Source organism: Schistocerca gregaria, chromosome X (genome assembly GCF_023897955.1).
Source record: "Schistocerca gregaria isolate iqSchGreg1 chromosome X, iqSchGreg1.2, whole genome shotgun sequence".
In the NCBI taxonomy this organism is placed as follows: Eukaryota; Metazoa; Arthropoda; class Insecta; order Orthoptera; family Acrididae; genus Schistocerca; species Schistocerca gregaria.
The window spans coordinates 744758934-744782163 of NC_064931.1; the positions used below are offsets into that span (position 1 = coordinate 744758934).

The 23230-nt window shown below is 44.3% G+C and overlaps 1 protein-coding gene across 1 annotated transcript in view; it reads right to left on the reverse strand.

Moving 5' to 3' along the window:
* The window catches only part of LOC126298302 (uncharacterized), an 826796-nt gene that overhangs the window by 52514 nt on the left and 751052 nt on the right, over nt 1-23230 (reverse strand). Inside the window, exon 4 of the mRNA XM_049989599.1 lies at nt 11941-12194. Coding sequence (XP_049845556.1) covers nt 11941-12194 — 254 coding nt within the window. The remainder of the gene's footprint in view (nt 1-11940; nt 12195-23230) is intronic.

Genomic DNA, 23230 nt, shown 5'->3' on the forward strand with positions numbered 1-23230 from the left:
GTGCCAGTTCATTGTTCTCTAAGATTAATGTAGGATGTTCCGCAGCTCGTGGTTGTGCGGTAGCGTTCTCGCTTCCCACGCCCGGGTTCCCGGGTTCGATTCCCGGCGGGATCAGGGATTTTCTCTGCCTCGTGATGACTGGGTGTTGTGTGATGTCCGTAGGTTAGTTAGGTTTAAGTAGTTCTAAGGCCCCCGGAGTAGACAATATTCCGTTAGAACTACTGACGGCCTTGGGAGAGCCAGTCATGACAAAACTCTACCAGCTGGCGAGCAAGATGTATGAGACAGGCGAAATACCCTCAGACTTCAAGATGAATATAATAATTCCAATCCCAAAGAAAGCAGGTGCTGACAGATGTGAAAATTACCGAACTATCAGTTTAATAAGCCACGGCTGCAAAATACTAACGCGAATTCTTTACAGACGAATGGAAAAACTGGTAGATGCGGACCTCGGGAAAGATCAGTTTGGATTCCGTAGAAACACTGGAACACGCGAGGCAATAGTGACCTTACGACTTATCTTAGAAGAAAGATTAAGGAAAGGCAAACCTACGTTTCTAGCATTTGTAGACTTAGAGAAAGCTTTTGACAATGTTGACTGGAATACTCTTTTTCAAATTCTAAAGGTGGCAGGGGTAAAATACAGGGAGCGAAAGGATATTTACAATTTGTACAGAAACCAGATGGCAGTTATAAGAGTCGAGGGACATGAAAGGGAAGCAGTGATTGGGAAGGGAGTAAGACAGGGTTGCAGCCTCTCCCCAATGTTATTCAATCTGTATATTGAGCAAGCAGTAAAGGAAACAAAAGAAAAATTTGGAGTAGGTATTAAAATTCATGGAGGAGAAGTAAAAACTTTGAGGTTCGCTGATGACATTGTAATTCTGTCAGAGACGGCAAAGGACTTGGAAGAGCAGTTGAACGGAATAGACAGTGTCTTGAGAGGAGGATATAAGATGAACATCAACAAAAGCAAAACGAGGATAATGGAATGTAGTCGTATTAAGTCGGGTGATGCGGAGGGAATTAGATTAGGAAATGAGACACTTAAAGTAGTAAAGGAGTTTTGCTATTTGGGGAGCAAAATAACTGATGATGGTCGAAGTAGAGAGGATATAAAATGTAGACTGGCAATGGCAAGGAAAGCGTTTCTGAAGAAGAGAAATTTGTTAACATCGAGTATAGATTTAAGTGTGAGGAAGTCTTTTCTGAAAGTATTTGTATGGAGTGTAGCCATGTATGGAAGTGAAACATGGACGATAACTAGTTTGGACAAGAAGAGAATAGAAGCTTTCGAAAGGTGGTGCTACAGAAGAATGCTGAAGATAAGGTGGATAGATCACGTAACTAATGAGGAGGTATTGAATAGGATTGGGGAGAAGAGAAGTTTCTGGCACAACTTGACTAGAAGAAGGGATCGGTTGGTAGGACATGTTTTGAGGCATCAAGGGATCACAAATTTAGCATTGGAGGGCAGCGTGGAAGGTAAAAATCGTAGAGGGAGACCAAGAGATGAATACACTAAGCAGATTCAGAAGGATGTAGGTTGCAGTAGGTACTGGGAGATGAAGAAGCTTGCACAGGATAGAGTAGCATGGAGAGCTGCATCAAACCAGTCTCAGGACTGAAGACAACAACAACAACAACAACAACAACAAGTTATAGGGGACTGATGACCATAGATGTTAAGTCCCATAGTGCTCAGAGCCATTTTTTTTGTTCTGTAACTGATTTTTCGTGGCAGTTACAATCTGTAAACCGGAATTACGTTCCAACAATCGTCCGTCATGTGCAAGGTTACGCCGATTTCTGTGGTGATAAATCGAGATGCGATAATAAGTGGGCTGTGGAACAAATGGCTCTGAGCACTATGGGACTTAAATTCTGATGTCATCAGTCCCCTAGAACTTAGAACTATTTAAATCTAACTAACCTATGGACATCACACACATCCATGTCCGAGGCAGGATTCGAACCTGCGACCGTAGCGGTCGCGCGGTTATAGACTGTGGGGCCTAGAACCGCTCGGCCACCTGAGCCGGCGGCTGTGGAAAACCTGACGCTGCTGATCGAAAGTGAGCATCTACCGAAAACGTTATCCTGTCTTACGAATGGTATCGTACCTACGGGATGTGAAGTATTCATCAGGTTTGAGCTGTCTCTCCGACATTTTTCTTACACGTATTTGATAGGTGCGTAAAAAGTGGAAAATTCCGAGGCTATTGCTCTTAGTGAAGCGTGTTTTCCACTCATTATATTCTTAGGTGTTTCTGACGTTCCATACATTACTTTGATCCATTGATACTACTGCAGGATGTTGTATAGACTTGTTATCTGGTAGTCTGCCAAAGAGAGACTTACTGAACCACATACGCATTTTCTCACCGCTTCGATAATATAACTGTCCTTAACCGCCACAAATGTCTCGTATTGACGGGAAGGGGTACCTACTTAGGTATGCTCTGCCTACTATATCTGCATCTACAGACACACACACACACACACACACACACACACACACACACACACACACACACTGCAAGCCACTGTATGTTGCATCGCGGAGGGTACCTTTTACTACTACTAGTCATCCAGAATGAGATTTTCACCCTACAGCGGAGTGTTCGCTGATATGAAACTTCCTGGCACATTAAAACTGTGTGCCGGACCGAGACTCGAGCTCGAGACCTTTTGCCTTTCGCGGGCAAGTGCTCTACCATCTGAGCTACCCACGAAAGACTCACGCCCCGTCCTCACAGCTTTACTTCTGCCAGTATCTCGTCTCCTACCTTCCAAACTTCACAGAAGAAGAAGTTCGCAGGAGAGCTTCTGTGGAGTTTGGAAGGTGGGAGACGAGATACCGGCAGAAGTGAAGCTGTGAGGACGGGGCGTGAGTCGTACTTGCGTAGCTCAGATGCTAGAGCACGTGCCCGCGAAAGGCAAAGGTCCCGAGTTCGAGTCTCGGTCCGGCACACAGTTTCAATCTGCCAGGAAGTTTCACTACGAGTCATTTCATTTCCTTTCCTGTCCCACTTGCAAATAGAGCGACGGGAAAACTGCTGCCCTAATTTCTCTTATCATATCCTCATGGTCCTTACGCGATTTGTACGTTGGCGGCTGGCGAATAGCTCTAGCAGCCCACCTCTGAATTGCTTCGATGTCTTCCTGTAATCCGCCCTGGTGGGGATCACAAGAGCTCTAACAATTGCCAAGGATGGTTCGCACAGGTGTTCTGTACATCGCCTTGTTTAATAGATGAGCTACACTTTCTCCAGTTTCTTCAAATACACCCAAGTCGACTATTCGTCTTCCCTACTACCGGCCTTACATGCTCGATCCATTTCATATCGTTTTGCAATATTACGCCTGCATATTTAAATGTGTGACTGTCTCACGCAGCATACTACCACCGCTATATTCGAAAATCACGAGACGGGTTTCCTACTCAGCTCCATTAATTTATATTTGTCTACATTTAGAGGAAGCAAGAAATTTTGTCTAAGTTATCTTGTATCGTCGTACAGTCACTCGGCGACTCCATCTTCCCGTACACCGTAGCGTCATCAACGAACAGCCGCAGAGTGCTGCTTATCCCATCCATCGTATCACTAATGCACACACATCAAAAAAAGTTTTGCATCACCTCAGTTCCCAAAACTCCTGAAGATAGACGTTGACTGTGGATGTGTATCACAGACACATTCCCTTTGGCTGTTCAGATATGTCACTAAACCCGCCCAAAGATGTAAATAACCATGCATGAGCAGCGTCTGTTAGACGGAGGGGGGTCCGACACCCGATCACTTCCAGTCATTCCACAACGCAGGAGGAAGACGGCTCGTGTTGTCTATAGTTAAACCATGCCTAGACGGTCTGTACCACGGTTCGATTGTGCCCGCATTGTTACTTTGTGCCAGGAAGGTCTCTCAACAAGGGAAGTGTCCAGGCGTCTCGGAGTGAACCAAAGCGATGTTGTTCGCACATGGATGAGATACAGAAAGACAGGAACTGTCGATGACATGCCTCGCTCAGGCCGCTCAATGGCTACTACTGCAGTGGATGACCGCTACCTACGGATTACGGCTCGGAGTGTAAGTAGGCTGTTTATGTTTTTAATTTGGAAAAGCCACGCAGCGCTGTGTATGAAAATCACTGGCTGTGCTGTGTGCAGTCTGTGGCTGGTTGGCATTGTTGGAATATTCGCTATTGTAGTGTTGGGCAGTTGGATGTGAACAGCGTGTAGCGTTGCGCAGTTGGAGGTGAGCCACCAGCAGTGGTGTATGTGGGGGGAGAGATGGCAGAGTTTTGAGAGCGGATGATCTGGACGTGTGTCCATCAGAGACAGTAAATTTTTAAGACTGGATGTCATGAACTGATTATATATATATATATATATATATATATATATATATATATATATATATATATAATGATTTTGAACGCTATTAAGGTAAATACATTGTTTGTTCTCTATCAAAATCTTTCATTTGCTAACTCTCCGCCCCGGTAGCTGAGTGGTCAGCATTGAAAAATGCTGTTTATGGATGACGTCACCCACCAACAACTCTGAGGGATCTATGCCGAATCGCCGTTGAGGAGTGGGACAATCTGGACCAACAGTACCTTGATGAACTTGTGGATAGTATGCCACGACGAATACAGGCATGCATAAATGGAAGAGGACGTGCTACAGGGTATTAGAGGTACCGGTGTGTACAGCAATCTGGACCACTACCTCTGATGGTCTCGCTGTGTGGTGGTACAACACGAAATGTATGGTTTTATTGATCAATAAAAAGGGCGGAAAATATATTTATGTTGATCTCTATTCCAATTTTCTGTTCAGTTTCCGGAACTCTTGGAACCGAGGTGATACAAAACTTTTTTTGATGTGTGTTTATAGAGATTAAGAGCGGTTCTATAACACTTCCCTGTGGCACACCTGACGATACCCTTGTCCTTGATTAATAGTCGTCTTCAAGGACAACATAGTGGGTTCAGTTACATAAGATGCATTTGAACCTTTCACATATATGTGAACCTAATCCGTACGCTCGGACCTTCGTTAACAGTCTGCATTAGGGCATCGTGTCAAAAGCTTTTCGGAAGAAATATGGATGGCTCTGAGCACTATGGAACTTAACTGCTGTGGTCATCAGTCCCCTAGAACTTAGAACTACTTAAACCTAACTAACATAAGGACGTCACAAACACCCAAGCCCGAAGCAGGATTCGAACCTGCGACCGCAGCGGTCGCGCGGTTCCAAACTGTAGCGCCTAGAACCGCTCCGACACTCCGGCCGGCAAAAAGTATGGATGGAATCTGCCTGTTGCCGTGCAGAATTCTGCAGGAAACCAATGATAAGGACATTGGTTTGTAATTTTTTGGATCTGTTCTTTTACCATTCTTATATACAACAGTTGCCTGCGCTTTTTTCCACACGCTTGGGACTTTTCGCAGGGCGAAAGATTCGCGATAAATGCAAGCTAATTAAGGGGCCAGTGCCGTAGAGTACTCTTTTTAAAATCGTATTGGGATTCCATCCGGACCTGATGAATACCTTGTTTTCAACTCTTTCAGGTTCTTCTCTACGTCAGGGATTCCTATTACTATGTCCTCCATACTAGAGTCTCTGCCATGGTCAACCGTCGCTATGTTTGTACTATCCTTCTGCATGAATTATGTCTTAAATGCGATATTTAAAACTTCAGCTTTCCATCTACTGCCACGCCACACTGGTTAACGATTGAAGCCTTCGACCCGCTTAGCGATTTTACGTAGGACAAGAATTTTCTCGTGTTCTCGGCAAGATCTTTTGCTAAGGTGTGACGGTGGTAATTGTATACTTCACGCATTGGTCTTTTTACACATGTATGAATCTTTGAATGTTTGAATGAGGTTGTGTTGACCGAGGTCCAAGCTAACTGCCTGACGTCTGCGATCTGTTTCTTTCGACCGCTGCTTAACATTGTCGCCACCTATCGGCAAACGGCGGAAGCAAAGTTGTACACCTTGTATGAATTTCGGCGCGGCACGCTCAGAGCCGAGGAGGCTAGCTCGGGGCCGGTGTACCAATTGTATGGTCAACAACGCACACTGCAGATGAAGCGGAAGGCAGATCAGCGGGCGAGAGTTGCCACGTGGGGGAAGCTGAAGAGCAAACGCGACAGCGCTGCAGAACGGGTTAGTATGAAGTAACACTTGGTAACCCGGGCGACACTGCAACAGTCAAAGGTTGCAGAAAGTCTCGATTGTTGTTTTGTTGTTTTTGGGGGGAGGAGACCAGTCAGCGAGGTCATCGGTCTCATCGGATTAGGGAAGGAAGGGGAAGGAAGTCGGCCGTGTCCTTTCAAAAGAACCTACTTAGGGAAATCACGGAAAACCTAATTCAGGATGGCCAGACGCGGGATTGAACCGTCGTCCTCCCGAATGCGAGTCCAGTGTGCTAGGCACTGCACCACCTCGCTCGGTGAAAGTCTCGGGCTTGGCGGCCCACAATAATTATTGAACTGCCACAGCGAGGCAAGGAGCGTCGTCGAGACCAATAAATGAGACCAAAAGTCGATCATGTACCCACAGCCACCTCGTCATAGGCTCAGCTTCGGCTCTTTTAATAACGAGGTTTTTGGAGCTCAAAGTCATATCTAGTCGTGCCGACTTTCGGTCTGTGTCGCTAGAACCAGACAGAGTGACGGTCTGTCGTGTTGTCGCTAAATCACGACCGACTGATCGATGATTATCTACCTGCTACCCACTTGCTAACTTCAACATCGAGACGCTGCCAACCAGACGCAAACGACAGCAGTGGTCTGCCGTTGTTGCCTACTGGGTAATTGTGTGTGTGGCCAGTCCTCCTCCACTGAGGGTCAATTGTGGATGATCTGCAAGCTGTCGTTCCACACCGCTCAGCCGTGGCACTTTTGCACAGCCCCCTGGAAGAGTCGTAAACATCGACTGCAGTCTTGGTGCATGAACAGCGCCTAGTCTTGACGACAGCTGACGTCCTGGACTACACAGGTAGATGTCCTGACCTGAACATGCATTGGGCTGTCTACGAGAGCACTGAAAAGTGAGCCGTACTATACTGCAAAACATCTGGACGGACGATGCCTGGCTGTTGCTATGAGGCCGTTGACACAACACACAGCCGCAGCTCACTGAACTGTGGCTCTGATGTGACGACTCGCTCGGGTGTGTCATCACTTCTTCATGGCTCGTGCTTTTGCGTGGGCACTGTCTGATGTACTGAGACACTGTAAATTCATCCCGGAAAGTAAATGTTATCACAGATACGGCTATGTCACTAATGCCTCCGGGCGTAAACTGGACCACTCTCCCTCACTTAGTGCCTGGCCTCCTGCACACTCCGGCACCACAGGTCGCAACACAGTGTAGATATTCGCCTTCCGTGGTGGGTACAGAAGCCACAGCGCTTCAGCCGTCACAGGGGTGCTATTGGGATGTTGATTATTTTTGGAGGTATTTCGTGTCGGTAGTGGTAAAATTATTTTAACAAAGGCATATTTATGTAGGGATGGATTTACAATTGAAGAACGTGTATGTTTATTTGATTTTTGAATTCTCCAGTAAAATACTCGTGGCGGCCGTGTAGAATACATAAGACGTAACGAGTCAGAAAGCTGTCTTGTCAGACACAATGGACGTTAAGGTATGTTGTATATATTCCGCAATATCTCTTTCTCAAATACCTTTTAAGGTAGCCAGATCTTCGGAAAACTCGGCTGTCACCTCACATTTTATAATTCATAGACAATTAAAACTTTTTTGTAGGTAAATGAGTATTTGAATCCGTTCTGAACTGAGCCCTATTTCAAATAGCATTTTCATGAAAAAGATCACCGATAAGAAAAGGAAACTGTCAGGAAGAACGTTGTGCTCATCGGCAAATTACGTGAAACCGTGTGGTGCAATCAGTGGAACGTATAGCTCGCGACGCAGGGACGCTAAAAACTGCTGGAGAGGTTGCCGGAGCAGCATCACTAACGTCAAAATACAAGAACGGCTTAGAATGGCGACAGTGGTAGACGTGAGATCGAATGATGGTAACAGACTTGGGAATGCTGTAGAAATATTGGAGTAATTAACAATTTTAAACAGAATACTGAATGCATAGACTCGGCGTGATTATCGAACAAGAAAATTATCGAAGAAGTTTTGCTTTAACAAAGTGGTGAACAGAGTTAAATAATGTGCTTCAATCAATGGTAATGTTGTATTATAACATTGGTGCAGTAAAACATATTGTATAACTCAAAAGGAATAAGTGTCGGTTAATCATTTCACTTAATCATTTAGCTGAAAATCAATTTCAGGAAGGTAGACGTGATCAAGCGGAGCTCACCACCATCTTAAACGTAACACGGAACAAGGTGTACGCATGTATAGCAGAACACTACTTCAGAGTAGAATATACATCATGAAACACTGTTTTATTAAGGACTAGTGAATTTCAATGATCAAGGTTGGTGACATGATTATTACGAATATTAGCCACCTTACCTGTTCTGTAATTGTTTTTATTATATATTTTATAAATCACTCACGATGAGCCCATTTCGTATATAGCCATCATTAGTCACTAACGCTTTGTAAATACGTAAGTATGCAATGGTGTTAATACACTACTGGCCATTAAAATTGCTACACCACGAAGATGGCCTGCAGCAGACGCGAAATTTAGCAGACAGGTAGAAGATGCTGTGATATGCAAATGATTAGCTTTTCAGAGCATTCACACAAGGTTCGCGCCGGTGGCGACACCTACAACGTCCTGACATGAGGAAAGTTCCCAACCGATTTCTCACACACAAACAGCAGTTAACCGGCGTTGCCTGGTGAAACGTTGTTGTGATACCTCGTGTAAGGACGAGAAATGCGTACCATCACGTTTCCGACTTTGATAAAGGTTGGACTGTAGCCTACCGCGATTGCGGGTTATCATATCGCGACATTGCTGTTCGCGTTGGTCGACATCCAATGACTGTTAGCAGAATATGGAATCGATGGGTTCAGGAGGGTAATACGGAACGCCGTGCTGGATCCCAACGGCCTCGTATCACCAGCAGTCGAGATGACAGGCATCTTATCCGCATGGCTGTAACGGATGGTGCAGCCACGTCTCGATTCCTGAGTCAACAGATGGCGATGTCTGCAAGACAACAACCATCTGCACGAACAGTTCGACGACGTTTGCAGCAGTATGGACTATCAACTCGGAGACCATGGCTGCGGTTACACCTGACGCTGAATCACAGACAGGAGCGCCTGCGATGGTGTACTCAACGACGAACCTAGGTGCACTAATGGCAAAACATCATTTTTTCGGATGAATCCAGGTTCTGTTTACTGCATCATGATGGTCACATCCGTGTTTGGCGACATCGCGGTGAACGCACATTGGAAGCGTGTATTCGTCATCGCCATACTGGCGTATCACCCGGTGTGATGGTATGGGGTGCCATTGGTTACGTCTCGGTCACCTCTTGTTCGCACTGACGGCACTTTGAACAGTGGACGTTACATTTAAGATGTGTAACCACCCGTGGCTCTACCCTTCATTCGATCCCTGCGAAACCCTACGTTTCAGCACGATAATGCACGACCGCATGTTGCAGGTCCTGTACGAGCCTTTCTGGATACAGAAAATGTTCGACTGTTGCCCTGGGCAGCACATTCTCCAGATCTCTCACCAACTGAAAACGTCTGGTCAATGTTGGCCGAGTAACTGGCTCGTCACAATGCGCCAGTCACTAGTCTTGATGACCTGTGCTATCGTGTTGAAGCTGCATGGGCAGCTGTGCCTGTACACGCCATCCAAGCTCTGTTTAACTCAATGCTCAGGCGTATCAAGGCCGTTATTACGGCCAGAGGTGGTTGTTCTGGGTACTGATTTTTCAGGATCCATGCACCCAAACTGCGTGAAAATGTAATCACATGTCAGTTCTAGTATAACAGTTTCACGATAAAGACTCGTGAATTTCAATGGTCAAGATTAATGAGATGATTACTAGGTATGTCAGCCACCTTTACTGTTCTGTAATTGTTTTTTATATATATATTTTATAAATCACTCACGATGAGCCCATTTCGTATATTGCCATCATCGGTCACTAACGCTCTGTAAATACGTAAGTAAGCAACGGTGTTAATATAATGGTCTGTAACCACGATCAGAAAAGGTATAATACATCGTTAGGTGTTTTTACCTTCGTAATATCGCTGCTGTCATGTCATGGCATTTTTTTTTTTTTTTAGAATTGTCGCTTTTTCTTTAGATGTACACTGGATATGTATATCTGATTTTAGTTGATTTCCATGTATGCTATTTTTCTGACAGCTTGGATAACAGTGAATCAGCAATATTACATGTTTACATAGTTATCATCATAAATAGTTGATGTGTGGTGATTCAGTTGCTTTTTATTATTTTTATAGGTTTGGTTATGTTTTGTCTAGAATTCCATGATGATTGCGATGTGTCGAAATAGGCTCATCGTGAATGATTTACATAAAAAAATTACAGAACAATGTAGCTGGATGATACTCGTAAGTATCATGTCATTAAAAGACATACACTCCTGGAAATGGAAAAAAGAACACATTGACACCGGTGTGTCAGACCCACCATACTTGCTCCGGACACTGCGAGAGGGCTGTACAAGCAATGATCACACGCACGGCACAGCGGACACACCAGGAACCGCGGTGTTGGCCGTCGAATGGCGCTAGCTGCGCAGCATTTGTGCACCGCCACCGTCAGTGTCAGCCAGTTTGCCGTGGCATACGGAGCTCCATCGCAGTCTTTCACACTGGTAGCATGCCGCGACAGCGTGGACCTGAACCGTATGTGCAGTTGACGGACTTTGAGCGAGGGCGTATAGTGGGCATGCGGGAGGCCGGGTGGACGTACCGCCGAATTGCTCAACACGTGGGGCGTGAGGTCTCCACCGTACATCGATGTTGTCGCCAGTGGTCGGCGGAAGGTGCACGTGCCTGTCGACCTGGGACCGGACCGCAGCGACGCACGGATGCACGCCAAGACCGTAGGATCCTACGCAGTGCCGTAGGGGACCGCACCGCCACTTCCCAGCAAATTAGGGACACTGTTGCTTCTGCCTTGGTGCCAATGATGGTCGTATGCGTGTTTGGCGCCGTGCAGGTGAGCGCCACAATCAGGACTGCATACGACCGAGGCACACAGGGCCAACACCCGGCATCATGGTGTGGGGAGCGATCTCCTACACTGGCCGTACACCTCTGGTGATCGTCGAGGGGACACTGAATAGTGCACGGTACATCCAAACCGTCATCGAACCCATCGTTCTACCATTCCTAGACCGGCAAGGGAACTTGCTGTTCCAACAGGACAATGCACCTGAAACCCCCCTTAAGAGTAACGATTCGTACTCACCAAGCGTTCACCGAAGAGCGCCTCTTTCTCTTTTCTTTCTGTTTAGAGATTCCCTAGCTCCCCGTGCAGCGGAAGCTACCGGAGGGGTAGCCCTCCGTCACCAACCTCACACACAAAAACTGTCTTCGACTAAGATGGGTAAACCTCTCTGTCCAGGTATTGGAAACCTAAGCTGCTCCCAGCAGATGATGACCAACTCAGCATTTCCGACAAAACAAAACCGAAACGCCACATTAAAACACACATATAATATTCAATAGGCCTCATTTGAGTGCTCAGTCTTTCTGGAAGAGTTCACCAATTGAGCTAAAACCAGGTAGTAAAGTGAATAAGTTGTAGTACAACGTGACGACCTATTTGACAGTGGTTTGCAGAAAACAGATGTAGCTGTAGACTTAGAATAGCGCAGGGATCCCGGTCGCGGGTGAGACCTCGGGCGACTCTACGACATCGAGGACGAGACTGGCAGCATTTTAAGACAAGAAGAGCGTGTTTAGCGCCTGACCTGTTGATGACCTTGGTGCCCATGGCAATGCGCGGCTTCTGCGCCGAGGCGGCGATGGAGGAGCGCTTGCTGTCGCCGGCGTACAGCAGCAGGCCCGCATCGCCGGGCTCCGGCGTGGGGCACGAGCTCTTGTAGCCCGAGTCGATCGAGTTGGAGCCCGCGTAGCCGATGGAGTCCTTGTCTGCGTTGTCCAGCCTGTGCGCCGTCGAGCGGCCCGACGGCGGCCCCAACTCTTGATCCGAATCACACGCGTCCTGCAAACAAATTTACTTCTCCGTAATACTAGGGCTCTCTCTTCACATTTAACTAGTCATTTTGCATATTTTACATTATGTTGGTTGGTTGGCTTGGAGGAGGGGACCATACAGCGAGGTCATCGGTCCCATCGGATTACGGAAGGATGGGGAAGGAAGTCGGTCCAGCTCTTTCAAAGGAACCAACCCCGCATTTGCCTGAAGCGATTTAGGGAAATCACGGAAAATCTAAATCGAGATGGTCGGACACGGGTTTGAACCGTCGTCCTCCCGAATTCCAGTCCAGTGTAGTAACCACTGCGCCGACTCACTCGGTAACAAATTAGTAATTTAAAAATGACCTCAATGGCCGTCGGCGTTTATCTTTTAGCAGCCGTATTAAGCCTTTAGTATGTCTATACCGTGCAGCAGTGCGACTGAAAGTGGATTTTTTGTGTCAGATTAACAGTGTAAAATACAAAATTGTTTCAAAAACAATCATCCGAAAAATGGTTCAAATGGCTCTGAGCACTATGGGACTTAACTTCTGCCGGCCGGAGTGGCCGAGCGGTTCTAGACGCTACAGTCTGGAACCGCGCGACCGCTACGGTCGAATCCTGCCTCGGGCAGGCGTGTGATGTCCTTAGGTTAGTTAGGTTTAAGTAGCTCTAGGTGACTGATGACCTCAGAATTTAAGTGCCATAGTGCTCAGAGCCATCTGAACTTAACTTCTCAGGTCATCAGTCCCCTAGAACTTAGAACTACTGAAACCTAGCTAACCTAAGGACATCACACACATCTGTACCGCTCGGCCACCCCGACCGGCCAATCATCCGATTTGGCACATCTGTATTTCTGAAACTAATAAAGGTATACAATGTATGCGATTGCAGTCTTTCTCGGCGTATTCCATTGATGAAATCTTCTCGGGTTATCAGCCGAGTGGTGGCGTCGTCTTGTCGCAACGTTTCGATGAGTTTCGTACCCATCATCTTCGCCAGAAGATGATGGGTACGAAACTCATCGAAACGTTGCGACAAGACGACGCCACCACTCGGCTGATAACCCGAGAAGATTTCATCACAGGTATACAATGAATTTCGTTTTTCGATGAACGGGAAACTGAAAAAGATTTTTTTCTCATACCTTTGGATAGGTGTTGAATGTGTCCCCCTTGAGATACACGTCATATGCCAATGCGGTATTCAAATTGCATGCGGCAAGCATGTCTTGAGTTACATCTTCCACTGCTGCTGTTATGCGATATCTCAGTTCATTCATTGTTGCTGGTAACGGGGGCGCACGAACTTTTTTATAACTCCCCCCCCCCCCCCCCCCAAGAAATAATCACATACAGTCAGATCCAGTGACCTTGGAGGCCAGTAATGTAAGGCTGAATCATCTGATCCAGTGTGACCGATCCATTGTACAGTAATCCTTTGATTTAAAAATTCGCGCACTTCCAGATGTCAATGCGGCGGTGCCCCATCCTGTTTGTAAATGAAATCGTTCGCATCAGTCTCCAACTGTGGGAAAAGAAAGTTCTCAGGAATAGCGAGATTTGTGTTTTCTGTAATAGTGTTCTCGGCGAAGAAAAATGTACCACACACCTTTTCCTGTGAAACTGCACAAAACACATTAAATTATGGAGACTCCCTCTCATGTTGTACAACTTCATGTGGTTATGCTGTACCACATATTCTCACATTACGACAGTTCACCCTTCCATGTAAATGGAATGTTGCCTCGTCCCTAAACACTAAGCGTGGAAGAAAATTGCCATCCTCCTTCTTGCCAAGAACGGAATTACAGAACTCAACAACGCGTTGTTTGTCACCTTGACAAAGAGCTTGCAGTAGCTGAATTTTGTATGGTTTCATGTGTAAACGTCGACGCAACACACGCCAGACGGACATCGGGGCATGTTGAGCTGTCGGGCTCATGGCGACCGGATTTCGGCGGGCTCCTTGCGGAACTATGGCGGATGCGTTCGACAACTGTGTCAGACACTCGGGGACGTCCCGGCGATTTGCCTTTACACAAACAACCTGTTTCTCGGAATTGTTCATGCCATCGTCAAATCCTCTGTGCTGTTGGAGGATCCACACCAAATCTAGTACGAAACCCACGCTGAACAGTTATTACTGACCCGCAATGCGCAAAACGTAGCACACAAAACGCTTTCTGTTGTCTCGACACCATTTTTACTAGAACTGAAGAAAGCGCACGCTGCTGCTACCTACCGGGAAGCATGCAAAGCTTCGAGAGTTTGGTATTTCCAATAGTACGTTGTTCACGCACATATCTCAAACAACATAATAGTTATGATTTTTTTTAAAGCGGATGATTCTTTTTGTTACACCCTATATAATATCACAGAATAAGTTTATTAATTCCTTTTAAATCGATCGAGGCTCAGAACGAGGTTGCTGAAATTGAGGGTGCTTGCAATTATGGGTACATGCAGCGACCGCTGTGTTCATACGCAAGTTTTGGATTAAATTCATTAAAATAAATTAAATGGATTCAACGAGGGATGTCTCATTTCAATGTGCAGGGGCTCTAGCTTCACGTCTGGCCGCAAAGTCTACAATATCTGCTACATGTAGGCGAAGATATCGCTTCTACTGTGCAGGAAACTTTCACAAGTTGACAGAGAGTATTCCGTGGGTAGGGACGCTAACATAAATGAAAAGACCTTGCTAATCTATCACCAGACGTCTGTATCATGTGCAAACATCGACTACGGTTTCAACTATCTATTCGGGTTCTTTTGCTCTGGCTCTGAGCACTATGGCACTTAGAATCGGAGGTCATCAGTCCCCTAGAACTTAGAACTACTTAAATCTAAATAACCTAAGGACATCACACACATCCATGCCCGAGGCAGGATTCGAACCTGCGACCGTAGAGGTCGCGCGGTTCCAGATTGAAGTGCCTACAACCGCTCGCCCACAGCGGCCGGCGTTTTTTTGCTCACGTAGTGTATTTCAGCATCAAGCAATTTCTACGTTCCATTCACTCACGTGATCCAGAGAAGATACGGTTATATACCGTATTGACAGGAACAATCCGAGCTTTTACGAAAGCGAATTAGTGTCATAAATTATTTCAGTATGTATAACTCGAATGACTTGTGAGGTATACATGATAAAAGCCAGTCTATAGTTTTGCAGTGCTTAACCGAGACTCCTTTCTGTTAATTTTTAAGGAAGCGTCAGTGTTCAATAGTAAAAGCAAACTAAGGATGTGAGAAAATTTAGTGCAGCGTCTGGCGCTGCTGGTGCAAGGTATAATGGCGAATACTCATTTCACTATTTGTTACAACGCTGGCTTTTATTTTGCTGCATTAGAAACCAAGCAGAGTATATTTATGCACTGCTCATGCTACCGTTTAATGATTCAAGAGCCACTAATCGCAACACTTTAAGCATGCACAGTTAACATGGCATCATGTCGAAAAACCACTGTAATAATGAAATTTGTAAATTCTGCAGGTGTTCTTTGAAATTTTACAATTATAATGAATCATGACATGTACTGATAGCTTCAAATCAACTTCTAATAAGATAATAAATGTTACTGGTAGCGGATGTATGTCATTATAAAATACTCAAACTGATTACATCAAGGGATGCTGATGCTGAGTACATGTTTAAGGAGACCAGGCAGCTGTCATCAGTCTCCTACTCACAGCCCCGGACAGAAGCAGTGTACCCAGTCTGTCTTCGTAGAAGATCAGTGTGAAAGTGCTCTAAATGATTACGTAGACTGTGTCTGAGACGGAACGTGGGAACCAGCCCGGTATTCACCTAGTGGAATGTGAGAAATCGCCTAAAAGATAAATCGTTAATCCGCTGGGGGGATTCGATCCGGGGACATTAAGGGACGATAGATGAGGACAGCCTGTATGATTTTTGCTAAAAGAAAAGATCCGTGTAAGTGTTGACTTCAGATCATTCCCATGAAATTTATTTCCTTGGCTACAGGGTAAATGCCATCAAAGTAATTTTTAAAAGAAGTCAGGTGCTCTAATAGAAAGTTACCAATTTGTCATTCTGCATTTCCCAACGAAAATTGCAATAGATGAGTACTATCGGTATGTTATAAAAATGCATATATGTACGGACGGGTCTATAAGGGAAAGTCGAGTGAAAACGAGACAAATGGAAAAAAAATTAGGTCAGGTGTTTATTATTTCAAAAGTAATCGTCATAACTGTTAAAACATTTATCCGACTGTGAGACAAGACGGTCAATGCCTTCATGCAAAAATGACTGCAGTTGCCTACTGAACCAAGATTGCACCCAGGTGCGCACCTCTTCATTTGAAGCCAAGCGACGGCCACGAACGTGTTTCTTTAGGGCGGAAGCTGTATGCAGAGGGATCGGGACTGTATGGAGGACGTGTAAGGACTTCCCACCGAAACTTCTGTAGCCCAGTCGCAACAACATTGGCAATGTGTGGGGCTTTCTCCTGCAACAAATGTTGCCGTCCGTCACGATTCTTGGGGGTTCCGACTTGATGTCCACGTACCGCTGTGCGTTAATTGTGGAGCCGTGTTCCAGAAAGTCAATGGTCAACGGGCACCTGAAGTTAAAGAAAGGGGTCGTCATGATTTTTACGCAGCTGGCATGCCTAACTAGCGGAAATTTTCAGTAGTTATAATCACCCATATGTACAACAAATTTGTTATATGATGATTTAGGCAACGAAAACTTGCTACAATGTTTAACATGTAATCAACAGAGGAATCAAGCTTCTTAAAATGTCTCGTACCATTCACAAAATATATCTGACGTTTTGTGTATTTTGTCACTCGTCCGTGGTAAAAAGACGAGAGATGAAAATTAAAACTTCTTGTGACAAGATAAAATAATCAGAACTGCGTAAGTGTATGACGGCTTTCATATTCTTCCTTAAGAATATGAAAGCCGTCACACAAAAATACATTGAAAACACTATAAAATTAGCGTTAGAGAATAAAAGGAGCTGCAAGAAAGCTAAACAAAAGCTTGTGAATGGTAAAAACGAAATCTTAGCGATTGACGTTGTTAATGGGCGCATAAAGGAAAAGGAAGAAATTCTAAAGCATGTAAATAATTTCTGTAGCAAATTATATGAAAGAGCACATGAACCACTAGGAAAAACTTACGCAGATGATGATGAAGTCACCAGAATCCTCTCCAAAGAAAAACGAAAAGCTATAAACGAGTTGCAGAATGGCAAAGCAGGGGATCAAGATGATCTGACAATTGACATACTGAAGCTTACAGGGGAGGAAACAGAAAAACATTTGGCTAAAGTCTTTACTTCGTGTATACAGAATGGCAGCATCCCAACCTGCTGGAACAAAGCAAACATAATCTTACTACATAAGAAGGGAAGTATTCACGATCTGAAGAACTACCGCCCCATTAGCTTACTTTCTGATATATATAAAGTGTTCACTAAAGCCCTGAAAAGTCGCATTAAAATGGTAGTGGAGACAGCCCATAGAACAAGCAGGATTCCGCAGTGGTTTCAGTACAATTGACCATATAAACACACTGCGTGAGATAATTAGTCAAGCCAATGAGTATGAAATGCCGCTGCGCATAGCCTTCATTGACTTCGAAAAATCCTTTGATTCTGTCAGCCACACTGCAGTCATACAAGCACTGGCCGAGCAAGGAGTGGAAACAAAATATATAAACATATTGTGCAACATTTATGATACGTCTGCAGCATCTATCAACATAGGATAAAACAAATGCGAATTTTCCATTGTGAAAGGAGTAAAGCAGGGCGATCCTATATCCCCGAAGTTATTTATACCAGTTCTCGAGAGGGCTACGTCCAAAATTATTTGGAACAACAGAGGAATAAGGATAAGTGGTAAAAGGCTCACCAACCTGAGATTTGCACGATAGAATGGTCCTAGCTAACAGTAAGATGGAAATGTAGTCCTCTATAAAAGACTCAAAAGATCGTTGTCAGGAAGTTGGAATTAAAATAGATCACTCTAAAACTAAGGTTATGCATAATAAGTGGGTAGCTGCAGGACAAGTAGCACTGAACGGCAACATCGTAAACAATGTTACAAAATACGTTTATCTGTGGCAATTAATTGATACAAAAGGGGGTTTGAAACCTGAATTTATTCGTCGAATTAAACTAGGTTGGAGGGCTTACGGAAGGAATGCAACAGTTTTCAAATCTAACATGCCAGTCTACGTAAAGAAGACAGTTTTTGATCAGTGTGTCCTACCGGTTTTAACGTACGAGTTTGAAACTTGGACTTTAAATGAATTTTTCAAAAGGAAACTTAGAACTGCACAGAGAGCTATGGAAAGTTCAATGTTAGCTCTCACTAAGAAAGATCGACAAAAACGTGAAGACATTCGAGCAATAACAGGAGTGAAAGATATTATAGAACGGGTTACGACTCTAAAATGGCAATGGGCAGGACATATTGCACGAAGGATGGGAGATGGACAAAATTAGTTTTAGGCTGGAGTCCCAGAGAAAACCGAAGACCACCTGATCGCTGGGATAAGGAACTTAGGAAAGTTGCGGGCCTTAACTGGCAGAAGACATTAGCGGACAGAGATGCATGGAAAAACCTCTTAAAATGTATTTAATAACTTAAAGATGCTACATCTTGTATATATTGAATTAGCTGAACAATAAATAAATAAAACTTGGTTATTATTTGTTCAGATACATTTACAAGCAGTGCTGGTCGTTGTTGCGAAAACCTCAGCGGTAAGGTTTCTACAGAACATAACTGGATGCATACGTGTATGGATACAAGGTACAAAAAATTAAATATGACATTGGGCATTAAACGTAGCTTTGAATTTCTTTCGATGTTATGATATCTATCACACTGCCTTTTGTTAAAGATATTAGACATTCTATCGTGAAAGTTGGTAATTATTAAATAAAATTACGCCATGGAACTTTGTTAAACAACTGATTTGAGTCGTAATAAGTATGAGTCGATGCCGTATTTTACAATGACCAATCTGCTACAATGTACTAATCACAGGCCAAAAGGAACAGATCGAAAGAAAGAGTACGCTATATTTTATTATAAATGCTGCAGCAAACAGTGTAGCCACCAAAGTGATACCGAACTCGATTACAAAGTGCTAACTGTTGCGTGTCTCATAATTTTCAGATGACCTGAAGGTGACAGTTTTTTAATTAATCATCAGCTTCACAGGCCTAGAGCTAGAAATATAATAAACTGTAGCAGTAATATTTATTTTAGCGGTGAACAAATGCAGTTTCATTAGCACGAAAACAACCACCAGATTTATGTAAGTCTCTGCAGGTTCCTAGCTATATAACTTCTTGTACACCACATGATGACATACCCTATAATTGCCTGCATCGGGCAACGGAAAAAATGAACTGCAGTACATCACTTGCCAACTGATTTACATGGCGAATATGAAAGCGCCATTAATAACTTCCAAGACAAAAAGTGAACACAAGTTGTCGTAAATTACGAGCTGAGATTTCAAGAAAAGAACGCCAAAAACAGCTGCAGAGGAAAGATTAACAGTAATTACAACACATCGTAGAATAAATTAACTCGAGATATGATTTACGTAATTCGCACGCGATCGATAGTCTATTCCGCGATAAATTTCTCGAACTAGATCTGGATTGTAGAAATAGAAATAGGGTAACAATCCCCATTGTCTATCTCAACAGTAGTTACTTCGGTATATTCGCTGTTGTAAAGAGTATTGCGACGATTGTCCAGAAAGCTGTCTCTTTTGAGAATGAGTCAACGGAGAGATTTGTAGGGACCTGCAGTTTCGGTTATTCGGTTAGAGATACTTCTCTGTAGAGAGAGAGAGAGAGAGAGAGAGAGAGAGAGTGTGTGTCCACGCTCACTGGTTTTAGAACGTGCTGTGGGGAGCGGTCGACAAATATACAGGGTGTTTCAAAAATGACCGGTATATTTGAAACGGCAATACAAAATAAACGAGCAGCGATAGAAATACACCGTTTGTTGCAATATGCTTGGGACAACAGTACATTTTCAGGCAGACAAACTTTCGAAATTACAGTAGTTACAATTGTCAACAACAGATGGCGCTGCGGTCTGGGAAACTCTATAGTACGATATTTTCCACATATCCACCATGTGTAGCAATAATATGGCGTAGTCTCTGAATGAAATTACCCGAAACCTTTGACAACGTGCCTGGCGGAATGGCTTCACATGAAGATGAGATGTACTGCTTCAGCTGTTCAATTGTTTCTGGATTCTGGCGGTACACCTGGTCTTTCAAGTGTCCCCACAGAAGGAAGTCACAGGAGTTCATGTCTGGCGAATAGGGAGGCCAATCCACGCCACCTCCTGTATGTTTCGGATAGCCCAAAGCAATCACACGATCATCGAAATATTCATTCAGGGAATTAAAGACGTTGGCCGTGCGATGTGGCCGGGCACCATCTTGCATAAACCACGACGTGTTCGCAGTGTCGTCTAAGGCAGTTTGTACCGCCACAAATTCACGAAGAATGTCCAGAGAGCGTGATGCAGTAATCGTTTCGGATCTGAAAAATGGGCCAATGATTCCTTTGGAAGAAATGGCGGCCCAGACCAGTACTTTTTGAGGATGCAGGGACGATGGAATTGCAACATGGGGCTTTTCTGTTCCCCATACGCGCCAGTTCTGTTTATTGACGAAGCCGTCCAGGTAAAAATAAGCTTCGTCAGTAAACCAAATGCTGCCCACATGCATATCGCCGTCATCAATCCTGTGCACTATATCGTTAGCGAATGTCTCTCGTGCAGCAATGATAGCGGCGCTGAGGGGTCGCCGCGTTTGAATTTTGTATGGATAGAGGTGTAAACTCTGGCGCATGAGACGATACGTGGACGTTGGCGTCATTTGGACCGCAGCTGCAACACGGTGAACGGAAACCCGAGGCCGCTGTTGGATCACCTGCTGCACTAGCTGCGCGTTGCCCTCTGTGGTTGCCGTACGTGGTCGCCCTACCTTTCCAGCACGTTCATCCGACACGTTCCCAGTCCGTTGAATTTTTTCAAACAGATCCTTTGTTGTGTCGCTTTTCCGTCCATTGGTTACATTAAACCTCCGTTGAAAACTTCGTCTTGTTGCAACAACACTGTGTTCTAGGCGGTGGAATTCCAACACCAGAAAAATCCTCTGTTCTAAGGAATAAACCATGTTGTCCACAGCACACTTGCACGTTGTGAACAGCACACGCTTACAGCAGAAAGACGACGTACAGAATGGCGCACCCACAGACTGCGTTGTCTTCTATATCTTTCACATCACTTGCAGCGCCATCTGTTGTTGAAAATTGTAACTACTGTAATTTCGAAAGTTTGTCCGCCGGAAAATGTACTGTTGTCCCAAGCATATTGCAACAAACGGTGTATTTCTATCGCTGCTCGTTTAGTTTTTATTGCCGTTTCAAATATACCGGTCATTTTTGAAACACCCTGTATTTCATCTTCAGCAGAGGACTACCGTTGATACTCAAGTAAAGAGGTTTGTGTCGAAACGATTAGTCGTGAGACGATAGAACTAGGTTATTACAGAATGCTGCAGCTCTGAAGCCACCGATTTGAAGAACAAATTCACAACGTTGCTTGGTATTGCGCAACCAGTATCTTCACATCTTCGTGAAATAGTGGAAGATGATTTCAAGATGTGGTAAGTCGCGCTGCATGATATTAAACTCAGGTGGATGTATGTGACACTGGGAGATGCCTAGCTAACTGCACTTATCTCACTGTGTTGTAATGATGGCAAAGTTAATGATGGTGGTCATGGAAACATTTTACACAGGAGCATCCCTCTCAAGGTTTGACAACAGTTTGAAAAGGGATGTTTCGCTTATCAGCGTGATAGAATTCATTTCACAAGCCAAGGGCTATAGCATAGTGTTTCGAAGGTACTTTGACGGACTAACTGCACTGTCCTGCTCAAAATCCACGAAGTGAATTCCTTGATACTTCTTTAGCATGAACGGTTGCGTGCCAGGTCAGTTCGCCCAGATCTTTAGCAAAAGGTATCCAGTATGATTGAGTTCTTTTTTTCTCTGTTGTTGTTTCATACCCCTCACCCCAAATGGGCGGGGATAGCTTAACAGTGGCACAAAAAAACCCCACGCTCTTCAGATAATGGGTTTAAAAATACATAATATCGAAACAGTATTATGAAAAAGGTAAAACGCTTAGAGTGGAAATTCATTCGTGGTATTAAAAGCAAATTAAACTGTTAACTTTCTTTGTTTTCAGTTAAATACAAAAAATAAAGGTAAAAGAAGAGACTGAAAGGTGAAGATGAAGCTTGGACATATACTAAATGTTGAAGGTCTTACACTGGGGACGAACTGTTACTGGCTGGAACGATAGACGTACTGTAGGTTTGCTGAATGGACATGGTTGAGACGAACACTAGAAAAGAAATTGTATTTTTAGTATGTCAGAAATCAAGGAAATTCTGTGTCAAAGATTTGATGCTGTAATAGTTGAAATAGGAGCCCTATCAGCTATTAATTACTTTGCTGACATGTTTGGGCAGACCACCAACATGAGAATCTCATGCGTATCTGTATTAGCAAACAACTAACCCGGTTCTCCGTACACAGTCCCAGTACCAACTTATAGGGAGGAAAATGAGGAAGATTAAGGTTAACGTCTGTCGACAACGAGGCCATTACGGAAGGAGCACAAGCTCGGAGTGTTTGTTTTTAAGAATGGGGAATCGAATAGGCTGTGTCTTTTCAAAGGGAACATCCCGGCATTTGCCTGGAGTGATTTACCGGAATCACTGAAAACTTAAATCGGGATGTTCGGAAGCGGATTTGATCCGTCATTCTCTAGAATGCGAGTACCATGTCCTATTGGGGCAACAAAAATTTTATTTTCAATGTTTCTTATAATTATTAACGGTATTTCAAAATGTGAAATGATGTTGTAATTACTCATAAAGAGGAATAATATTTGGAAGGTTTGACACAGTGAAGCCGCGCGGAGTGGCCGCTTGGTTTGAAGCGCCATGCACGGATTGCGC